We start from the raw sequence: 11,524 nt of genomic DNA, 5'->3' as shown, positions 1-11,524 counted from the left end.
TACAAATAACTTTAAAAGCACTGAAATTTTCAATTAAAGGAGAAGGAAAGCTACGGAGGCATTTTATTGCCAATAGATTAGCTGCAATAGTACAAGTTAGAATGCTATATTTATTCTGTAGAATGTTTTACCATACCTGAGTAAAAAGCTCTAGAAACTCTCTGTTTGTTTAGAATAGGAGCTGCAGTATTAACGTGGGGTGACATCACTTCCTGCCTGAGTCTCTCCCTGCTCTGGGCTCAGATTACAGTAGAGAAGGGAGGGGGGAAGCAAACTGAGCATGCTCTTGCCCAGGGCAATGAGGTTTAAGCTGAAGGCAGGAAGTCTGATACAGAAGCCCATGTATACACAATAGAAGGAAATAAATGCAGTGTTTCTTTTGACAGGGGACTCAGAGCAGCACTACTTTGGGGGTTTACTGGTATATTTAGATGGATCATTCTGATAAGGCTTACTTAGTTTTAACCTTTCCTTCTCCTTTAAGTGTATATTGGAAAGTTGCTTAGAATTAGGGTTTCTTTTATTAGGCAAATTTTTATTTTTTAAAAGAGCACGTAATGGAATGCCTCTAAAACTTAAGAGAATTGTTCGTCAGGAGTTGGGCATTTGCACTGTTCACTCCCGTACTGGTGTAAGTGGGGCAATGAAGGCATTTTGTCTGGATGCTTAGTATCAGAGGACCCTCATGATCATTAAATGAGGCAGTGAAAGTCAAAGAAAAAAATTCTTTATTTAAAATCTAGATGATGTTCAACCTGCAGCCCTTCAGCTGTGTCTGGTGGGATTTGAAGCTGATTAAGAGTAAAAGGGATTCTTGGCACTTCTAAATTGGCAAGGGCCCAGTTCACCTCTAATTCTAGACTTGAGTGTATGTGTAGATTTCCTACACTGTAAAGAAGTAGATAACAGAAGTATAAGGAGTGGGATATTATGTGCCTTTATACCATTTATATGTGCTAAACCCTTTCTTTTCAATGACTAAGTCCCTTTCAGGAAACTTACTTCAGCAATGACCCCCACACAGCCAACTATTGCAGCTGCTTTTGCTTGTGCTCCACTCATGCCTCCAAGACCTGATGTCACAAACACCTTTCCAGAGAGGTCGTCCAACCCCAGGTATCGCCGTCCGGCATTCAGCACTGTCAACTGAAGAGCAAGAAAGAAGGGCATGATTAACTCATATTCCATAAAAATAAAAGACCAGTTGCACATTGCCTTGCAATGCAAATATCTACATCAAACTAAACATTATAGAACTCACCACTGTGCCATGCACTATGCCCTGGGGTCCAATATAACAGTAGCTCCCTGCGGTCATCTGTCCATACCTGTCAAAGAGAAAGACGTCTCACAACCAGAAAATGGGAAGCTTACTCACCATGCTCATAGGATCATTTAGGGTGTATTTGAAACACAGACTGTGGGTGAACATTACTGTCCCGCATGGACAACTCCTATTATCCACACTGTAGAGTAGCACAAGAGTTTACCCAGCCTAGGAAGATATATTGCTGCTACAAGAGCCTTGTCAGTAGAATAGGCAGGATTTTATATGGAAAATGTGAGCAATGTGAAGTGCAATATCAGAGGAACTTCCATGCTAGTCTCGTAACTCCCAAGGATTGGGTAACTGAGAAATTCTAGTCCCAAAACAAATTCTCTGTTCATTTAAAAAACCTGGGGATAACTAGGTAGTATTGTGGATGCTGGGGCAATAGCAAGAAATACGTATAGGACTAAAAGAAATTGGTTTTGAGCAACCAAATCCTAATGCTTATTGCAAAAAAGGTGTGAATCAAGCATGCATATTTGTTCTGACCAGTGGTTTAACTACAGAGGATGCAGACCCTGTGGCTGCAGGGGGCCCATTGATCTGCTTCTTCTTCCCCATGGGTGATGCACACAACTTTTTTGCGAGTTGCAGGTTACCCATAATTGTTTGCAGGCCTCGGTCACCTGTATTTTCTGCTGGAGGGCTGTGACCCGTTAGTTAGGCCACTGGTTCTGACCCATAGATTCACTGCTTCTGACGGGCGAATTCATAACCATAGCATTTGCAAAGGGACAAATTGCATCCTAGGCCTATAGATATTGCTTAGTCTTTACACTGATGTTGTCCAGCTCCAATATATATATATATATATATATATATATATATATATATATATATATATATATATATATATATATATATATATATATATATATATATATATATATATATATATATATATATATATATTTATTAGGGATTCGTCAAATCCAGTATTTGGTTTGATATCCAGCCTTCTTCAGCAGGATTCGGCCGAATCCAAGAGAGAGAGAGACACTATAGTGGTGCACTCGCAATACGAGCAACTGCCTGGGTGCTGGTTATAGCATAGTATAATAATCCAAAAAATATAAAACCGCACTCCAAGGTCTTGAAATCGTGAAAACAGTGGAAAGTTTATCTGAACGTTTCGGCACACTGACCTGAGTCACTGTGCCGAAACGTTGAAATAAACTTTCCACTGTTTTCACGATTTCAAGACCTTGGAGTGCGGTTTTATTTATTAGATATAGATATATATACTTAGTCTTACATTGTGACTCCAAGGGCAAACATCTTCTCATAATCTTTCCTCGATGAATAGTTGGGAATAACCTGAAAATGGAAAATGAGATAGTATGATACTAAATTATAACATAATAAAGAAAAAAAATCAGTATGAAAGGACATAAACAACATTTTTGAGATGAAAAAGCAAAAGAGGACCAGAATCAACCAATACCTACCATGCCATTGGTGATTACAACTCGAGGGGCACCAGAATGACTTGGGAAGAGACCAAGCGGGTGTCCACTGTACATCACTAGGGTTTGTTCTTCTGTCATCTCAGACAGATAGTTCATCACCAGCCAGAACTGTGGGTACACAAAAACTTTTTATATCGGGACTCATAACAATATATGACCCACCCCTAACGGTAAAAAGTAACACAGTGGGCTGTTTGAAATTTGTACACTTTCTAGATCAGTAGAGAAATGAGAAGTCACTCTATTGATGGAATGGAACCACTAATATTTGGGACAGGATTAAGGACATTAATGCAGCCCATAAGGGATTCCTGAACTCTTCAGTCCAACAAAGCTTCAGTAATTGGTTACTTTAATAACTGCACACTCATCCTCCCACCGAGCTATGCCAGGAATCTGAAGGCAACACATTTTACTTTATAAATGTAGAGAACAGCTGATCTGACCCAACAGCTCTTTAGATGCAGGGAGTGAAGGGAGAAGGAACAACCCTTTAGAGAAACACTGACCAAAGTTCTTAGCTGGTATTTTTCTATTAAATTCCTGACCCAGGAGAGTTCATAGAGCAGTATATATTGGCACTCCATTCAATATGGAATGAAACTAAACAAATGTTTTGCTAAACCAGAAGTCTCTCTAGCAAACTAATTTTGAGGTTGGCATCTGCATGAGAAGTCCAAGAAAGTATTTGGGAAATATTAAACAATTTATTGTCTTAGTCTATGCCAACATTTATATGTCAGCACTATATCTGGGAAGATTTTCAGCTGAAAAGGATAATCATCTGGGATGGCAACTCATTTTCTATAATCTTTATAGCATCTAGGCCCACCTAATAATGTCCTCTAGTGATGAGCAAATCTGTCCCGTTTGGCTGGATAATTCTTGAAACCGAGAAAAAAAAATTCATAGAAAGTTTTTTCTTGTGGCAACTTTTTTGTCTCTGCAACTTTTTCATCCTTTTGCATTAAAGTCAAAGGGTGTTTTTACCTATGAAGACTTTTTTTTGTCTCTGCAACATTTTTGTAGCCAAATTTTTGCCTCAGTTTCACAAGAAAAGTCGCAGATTGCAAAATGCAGAATTTCGCAACAAATCCATGACTGACGGAAAAAAAACCCCAAAAGCGCTCATCTCTAATGCCTTCAATCTACTGTCACTCTCCCACTCTTGATGTCTGTTTGTATACCACCCCAGTTATGGACAATGGGCAACAAGTCCTGCGTTCAACTCAATGGAACTAACAGGTCACAACACTGTCACATGACTATGAGATTGCTTGAAGAAGTCCAATTCAAAGAAAGGATGAATGTGGTTTCTTCTGAAATGCAGCCCATAAGAGGAGGACATACCCAACGTACCTGAGCCCAGTTACTGAACACTTGTCCATTTCCTCCGTAGGTCACCAGTTCTTGGGGAAACTGAGGAGTAATGGTTATATAGACAAAAGGTTAATATGGGGGTAATTCACATAAAGCACAGGGATGATTGTTTATGATTTCCACTCTAATAACTCTAGGTTTGGACAAGGGCACACAAAGCTACTGGGGGAGATTAGTCACGCTGCGACAAATTGCTTTTTCTTCAGGTGACTAATCTCCCCAAACTGCCTCCCCGCCAGCTCATTCTGAAACCATGTAACAGGCTGCTGGTTTTGCTGGCTTCTGCTACATTGTTTCAAGTGCAGAGAATTTAAGCAGCCACACAGATAAATGCTTTCAGTAACAATTTATGTAAATGTAACAGAAGACACGAAGGGCAGGGGCACACAAAGCTACTGGGAGATTAGTTGCCCAGCGACAAATTGCTTCTTCTTCAGGCAACTAATTTCCCCAAACTGCCTCCCTGCCGGCGTGATGGCACTCAGAGCACTTAATTTTCCGAAGTCGCCTGAAGTGCCATCCCGCTGGAGATTTAGATTGTAGCCGGCGGGATGGTACTTCAGACGACTTCGGAAAATTAAGCACTCTGAGTGCCATCACGCCGGCGATTTAGAAAAAGAAGAAGCAATTTGTCGCTGGGTGACTGATCTTCTCCACCAGTAGCTTTGTGTGCACCCTAACAACCAGCAAACTGTAAATTGGAGAGCTGCTGAATAAAAAGCCAAGTAACTGAAAAACCTCAAATAATAAAAAATGAAAACCTGCTGCAAATGGTCTCATTATATCACTTTCTACATCATACTATAATTTAAAGGTGAACAACCGCTTTAAATATACAAATACATGAAAAACTACTGAAAACGTGTAATGCATATTGGAATTGTTTAGGAGAATATGGTTCCGATATGGAAATCTTTTGTCCAGTACATTACCTGAGCTACAGCTGGGTCCAGATTGTTCATGATCATATGCATGATGGCAGCAGCTTGCTGTGTTTTGCAGGGATACTGAGTAATGGGGTATGCCCTGAAACAACATCCAGATATCGTCAATGTATACAGTAGGATAGACAATGGGATAAAATATAAGTACAGTAGAAACACTATTTTACATTTTTCAGGGGGCCAGGAAAAAATTGAGTAAAATCAAACATCAGGGAAATGTGTTAAATCAACTTATTCTTCAAGTACTTAAAGGATATAAGTTTTACTCTGAAATATTTGAAAAGGGTTAAAAGGAGAACTAAAGCAATAGCTAGAAATGTTGTGCATTATGTTTTGGGATTCTGTACCAGCCCAAGGAAACCACAGCCTTTTAGCAGTAAAGATCTGTGTCTCCAAAGATGCCCCAGTAGCTCCCCATCTTCTTTTCTGCTGATTCACTGCACATGCTCTGTGCTGCTGTCACTTACTGAGCTTATCGACCCACTCACACTATACAATACACATAGAATAGAAATGTCACAATATAAGGCTGATTAGTAATTAATACAGATAATTACTACATGGCAGCTCAGAAAGAGCAATTGGCATTCGAATTTAATAATCAGCCCTGTAGCATCAGCTTATATTACAGACCAACCTCATATTCTGCTTGATAATTTGTGACGCCTGAGCATGTGAGTGTCACAGACACTTTCCAAGATGGTGACCCCTTGTGACAAGTTTGAAGTCCTGGATCATTGCTGCTATTGACAAGCTGAAACTTTAGGCTGGTGCAATAAGTTCAGTATTTAAAACATGGCATTTTAAGACATTTTTAGGGTTTAGATGCCTTTTAAGAATTAATATTACACTATTGGTCACAACTTAAAGCAATACGTGATTTGTGCACGATATATGGCAAAATATGCAACCGATTAATATTTTAAACCTCTAAATTTTGTTATCTGTTATTCTGAAACTGGCCAGCGGGACACCAGGAGAAAACCCGGTAGGCCCCGGTCCACATGGCCCCTGCCGACCCAGGTTCGCTGCTGGAAACCTCTGCCTACAGGAGCTGGTCGTGGCACTCCGCTCCCCCCCAATAATCCTATTGGGTTTAATTGATTTTTAAATAATTCTTTAGTATACTTAAGTAATGAAGATCCCTTATGTGGAAAACCCCAGGTCCCAAGCATTCTGAATAACAGGTCCCATACCTCTAATAACATTCACAGAGACAAACAGATGTTTTTGGGAACATCAATGCAATATTTTGGTGTAAAATACAGGAAATGCACCCACTACAATGCATTTAAATTGGTGGGACCACAGAAAACACTGAAATATGTGAAAACAAAATTAGGGGATGTAAAATTTAGGTTTCACTATTCAGAACTGAAGCCAGTCAATTTTACTGATCAGAAATAAAACATGTGCTACCAGACCACTTAATATTCACACTTTGTATTAAATGGGTGGTTCACCTTTAAGTTAACTTTTAGTATGTTATAGAATGACTAATTCTAAGCCACTTTATAATTATTTGCCTTCTTCTGCTGACCCCATCTAAAAAACAAATGTTCTGTAAGGCTACACATTTATTGTTATTGCTACTTTATATTACTCATCTTTCTATTCAGGCCTCTCCCATTCATATTCCAGTCTCTCATTCAAATCAATGCACTGCTGCTAGAGTAATGTGGACCCTAGCAATCACATGGCTGAAACTGCAAACTAGAGAGCTGCTCAATAAAAAGCTAAATAACTAAAAAAAAACACAAATAATAAAAAAAATTAAATATCAATTGCAATTTTTCCTCAAATATCACTCTCTACATCATACTAAAAGTTAGTTTAAAGTTGAATCAACCCTTTAACTATACACTTACAGATCAATAAGAACCAACATGCATTTTTTTTATTACACATTGAATAAATGAATTCAATGCATTTTCACACTGGTGATTTGGTAGCACAAAACAGAATACTAAAAAATGTGTCATTTAAATAATTTGCGGACACAGCTAAAGCAATATTTCTACTTCTAAACACTGGTCGGTTGCTATGGGGTGTAGGTTAGTGGCAAATTTAGCCCATGTTTCTTCATAACTCAAAGCTTCCTTGACAAAGCTTCATCTGCTCTGAGCAGTCCTTTCTATTCTCTAGAGCAGGGATCCCCAACCTTTAGAATCAGTGAGCAACATTCAGAAATAAAAGGAGTTGGGGAGCAACACAAGCATGAAAAATGTTCTTGGGGTGCCAAATAAGGGCTGTGATTGGCCATTTAGTAGACCCTATGTGGATTGTCAACCTTCTACAAACACCGTTTGGCAGTAGACCTGGTTTTTATGCCTGGAATTCAAAAATAAGCATTTGCTTTGAGGTCACTGGGAGCAACATCCAAGGCATTGGAGAGCAACATGTTGCTTGTTGGGGATCACTGCTCCAGAGGTGAACTTGAGATATAGCCAATGGGCTGGTGTGATGGGCTATATATTGGCTCATTCTAATCATACTGCCGTTTCAGATTCCATTGGACTCACTTCATCTGCAGGTTGGGGTAGAACCTGTACATGTAGATATGTCCATAATGTCTCAGCTCATCTGCAAACTCAGGAGCCAATGTCTTGTGCAACTCAGGGGGGAAATAACGCAGAGAGTTTTCCAAAGCAAGCTGTCATGAGAGACACAGAGCACAGATACATTATCATCATATACCATAGATACATTATCATCATATACCATAGATACATTATCATCATATACCATAGATACATTATCATCATATACCATAGATACATTATCATCATATAACATAGATACATTATCATCATATAACATAGATAGGGATGGGCGAATTTTTTTGCCTTGTTTCGCGGCGTAAATGGCGCCCATAGACTTGTATGGCGTTGTGCGTCCAAAAAATGTTTTGACGCTGTTAGATTTTAATGACAAATCGCCGACAGCAAAAAAAAAAAAAACTAAACGGGTCAAATTCGCCCAGCCCTAAACATAGATACATTATCATCATAACCTATAACATACAAGCTAATGGTAAGAAGCACAATAAGTCAAGTTGCAGGACGGAGCAAAGTCCATGAGCCCCTATCCTCAGAGAAGGCATAAAGGAATATATTAAGCATGCAACATATCCATCATCTTTATATTCAGCTAAATACAGAGGAATCAGTGCAAAATCCAATGATACATTTGTGAATGTTTCGTGTTGCAGCCACTGTGCCCCTACTCCCTGTTCCCCTATAATTCATGAGCCCATGTTTACATATTTCTACAAAAACATTGGGTACAACATGTCCCAGAACCGGGTAATTTATTTACAGAACTGGTTGAAAACACCATTAGGGTGCACCAGTTGGGTCAGTGTATCTCTCCCGGGACGACTGGGGGGCTGGGAACCCTCCTGTGCTTGTCTTGAGATTAGTCAACAGGACAACAGGTTGCACAAACCTCCTAATGATTAACCTGTTTGTGAGGATAACCTTGTAGCAATGTCTCTCCTTATCGTAAACATTTGACCACAGCCTGCAATTCCCTATGACTTGTTTAAAAAGTATAGCTTATGTTACATTCATTTTACCTAAAAGAGTAGTTCACCTTTAACTTAATATTCTTAGCAATTTCAGCTAACGGGGGTCACTGACCCCGGCAACAAAAAACACGATTGCTTTGTGAGCTACAATGTAATTTCTTTTTATCTATTATCTTTTTATTAAGCCCATTTATTCATATTCAGTCTTTCATTCACACAGTTGCCTGGTGCTAGGGTAAATTGGACCCTAGCAACCAGATAGCTGCTGAACTCTGGTTTTATATGTGCTCAGTATTAAAGGCAACCTTGACATATTCTAACCTGAAAAACTCAACTTATATGTCACTTATATAACGAAGAGCCCCAGTGATGTAATCAAACCATTGCTGCCATACTGGATGTGTTTTAAAAATTTAAGTGAGGTCTGGATTGCCTACCCTAGAGCCATATTATATCCTACACGGATACTTTCTCTCAGAGCTACAAACCAGCATAGTTAAGGTATATAACAAGTACTCAGCCCATTTTAAGGCAAATACAGACTTCTACAGACGTCACGTCATTTTAGCATTTGTTTTTACCCTTTAATACGTTTTGCCTTATAAAATGTATTTATGTAGGAATGTTCGCCTTTGAGTTAAATTTAAGTATGATGTATAGAGTGATATTCTGAGACAATTTGCGATTGGTTTTCATATTTGTGGTTTTTTAATTATTTATCTTTTTATTCAGCAGCTCTCCAGTTTGCAATTTCAGCAATCTGATTGCTAAGGCCCAAATTACCCTAGCAACCATGTACTGATTTGAATAAGAGACTGAAATATGAATAGAAGAGGACTGAATAGAAAGAGGAGTGATAAATGTAGCAATGACAACTCATCTGTAGCCTTACAGAAAAAATTAAGGCGAATTGAAAAGTTGCTTAGAATTAGCCAGTCTATAACATACTAAGTTAACTAAAGGTGGCTATACACAGGGAGATCCACTCCAAATGAACAGATCTCTCCCCAATATAGCCACATTGAGGTGGGTGATATCAGGCTGATCCGATTGTGGGCCCTAGATCCCAACGATCAGAACAGAATGGTGGGCCTACAGGTGGTTGGATCGTGGGACCGCATCAAAGAAAAGATGCAGCCACGATTCAAGGTTTTTTTTTACCCTGCCAGATCGGCATCTGGCTGACTTTCGGCCAGATATCGATCGGGGACGCCCAGGCCCGGATTTGTGGGAAGGCCACCTAGGCCCGGGCCTAGGGTGGCAGGATTTTAGGGGGGCAGCATGCTGCCCAACTACACCCACATTGGTTCAAAAACACTGGGGATGCGCAGGAGATAAAATCTCCATGAAAATTTGCACAAATAAAGGGGAGGGGACAGGGGCGACAAATGGCAGTGGGCCTAGGGGCGTCCACTATGTAAATCCGGCCCCGGGGACGCCATCGGATGGCCCCACACACTGGCCAATAAACTGCTGACTCGGTCTGTTGGCAGCTTTTATCGGTCCATGTATGGGGGCCTTTAAAGGCGAACCACCCCTTTAAAACATTAACATACATTATAGGCCCCTTGTTTAACACTAAATGAGACAAGTATTTCGCATGGCTAATTAGCATTTGCTTTAATTCACTCTGCAGTCCATACTGCTTTCAGTGTAGCCATGTAGTATGCACGAGGATTAGACATTATTGATATAAAATGCACTATACTTCTAATCCCATTAAAGCAAATGATTTATCAAACAGACTTACCCTCTGCTCCTCTGCAGACAATTGGGGAGTTCGGTTCGGAGCGTGTGGTACCCCATTATTTCTTCCTTTGTTCTGGGGCAGAGGACTGAGAGGAAGCCCAGCACACAACTCCTGCAGGCTGATCATGGTGAGTACTGGGGGCAGACAGGTCAGCAAACCTCACATGCACAATCAGACAGTGAGATTAAAAAAAGACACACCCATTACTTACAAACATTCCTATTGGCCACCATGATTCCACCCTTCCTTTAATGTGTTACCTGGTCCCTAAAGACACACACAGCTAAAATGTGTTTCTATCTACAGGAAAGTGTCGCACAGCCAAAGGCAGCTACGGAGTTAAATAATAATGTTGGTTTCTGGTTTCCTTATGTTCAGGTCATTTCTGGACTGGGAGTTAAAGGAATAGTAATAAGTGAATGTATCAGATTCTGTATAAATAATTACAAATAATTACCGACCTATCTATACATATTGTAAGTGCATGAGTGTGTATAGCAGAATTTGGCATCAGAAATCCATTTGGCCCTCTGGGGCCCAGTGCACATTAGACTTTTAGAGTCCCCTATGACTAAGAGGCAGTGTTGTTTTTAGGACAGTGGCACATAACTGACGTATAATCAAGACAGGCGCAGATATTGTGTATGTTGAAAATAGAGCAGAGACTGTAGTTTTAGATGGTGGGGCCAAGGCAATCATGGGATCACAAGGTACAGGTGGAGTCCAACTTATAAGGAGGGTCCGTTGAAGAAGAATCTGCTGCTGTCATTGCTGAAGAAGTCGCCAGAAGAGGACGAAGATAGCGACTGGAGAAAAACAAAGAAAGCTGTTGCAGGGGTGCCGGAGGAGAGCCAACCAAACTTTAGAGGTTCAAGTTCCACTGAATGTCAATGTTTCTTTTTTCCCCTGGCCACCAATGTCTTCACCTTTCAGTAGGAGCCTATCCACCAATGATATATTTTTTAATTGTAGGAGGTCCTGCTTAACAACCAATGATCCTTACTAACTTGGGGACCCTGGACACCAATGCTTTATTTCTTAGGAATCTGCTTGCCACCAATTGTGCCATTTGATGGAGTGGTAGGCTTAAAGGAGAAGGAAAGTCATTTTCCACTTGGGGTG

General features: G+C 40.0%; 1 protein-coding gene across 1 annotated transcript in view; it reads right to left on the bottom strand.

Annotated features, from left to right (window-relative positions):
• The window catches only part of uroc1.L (urocanate hydratase 1 L homeolog), a 35,902-nt gene extending 25,372 nt beyond the window's left edge, over positions 1-10,530 (bottom strand). Inside the window, 8 exon segments of the mRNA NM_001096185.1 lie at positions 1,003-1,146; positions 1,262-1,328; positions 2,586-2,647; positions 2,779-2,907; positions 4,159-4,218; positions 5,112-5,205; positions 7,646-7,776; positions 10,403-10,530. Coding sequence (NP_001089654.1) covers positions 1,003-1,146; positions 1,262-1,328; positions 2,586-2,647; positions 2,779-2,907; positions 4,159-4,218; positions 5,112-5,205; positions 7,646-7,776; positions 10,403-10,528 — 813 coding nt within the window. The 5' untranslated portion in view covers positions 10,529-10,530.
• Between the last annotated feature and the right edge of the window lie 994 nt (positions 10,531-11,524).

This window comes from Xenopus laevis, chromosome 4L (genome assembly GCF_017654675.1).
Source record: "Xenopus laevis strain J_2021 chromosome 4L, Xenopus_laevis_v10.1, whole genome shotgun sequence".
Classification (NCBI taxonomy): Eukaryota; Metazoa; Chordata; class Amphibia; order Anura; family Pipidae; genus Xenopus; species Xenopus laevis.
This window is presented reverse-complemented; position numbering and strand designations above follow the sequence as displayed.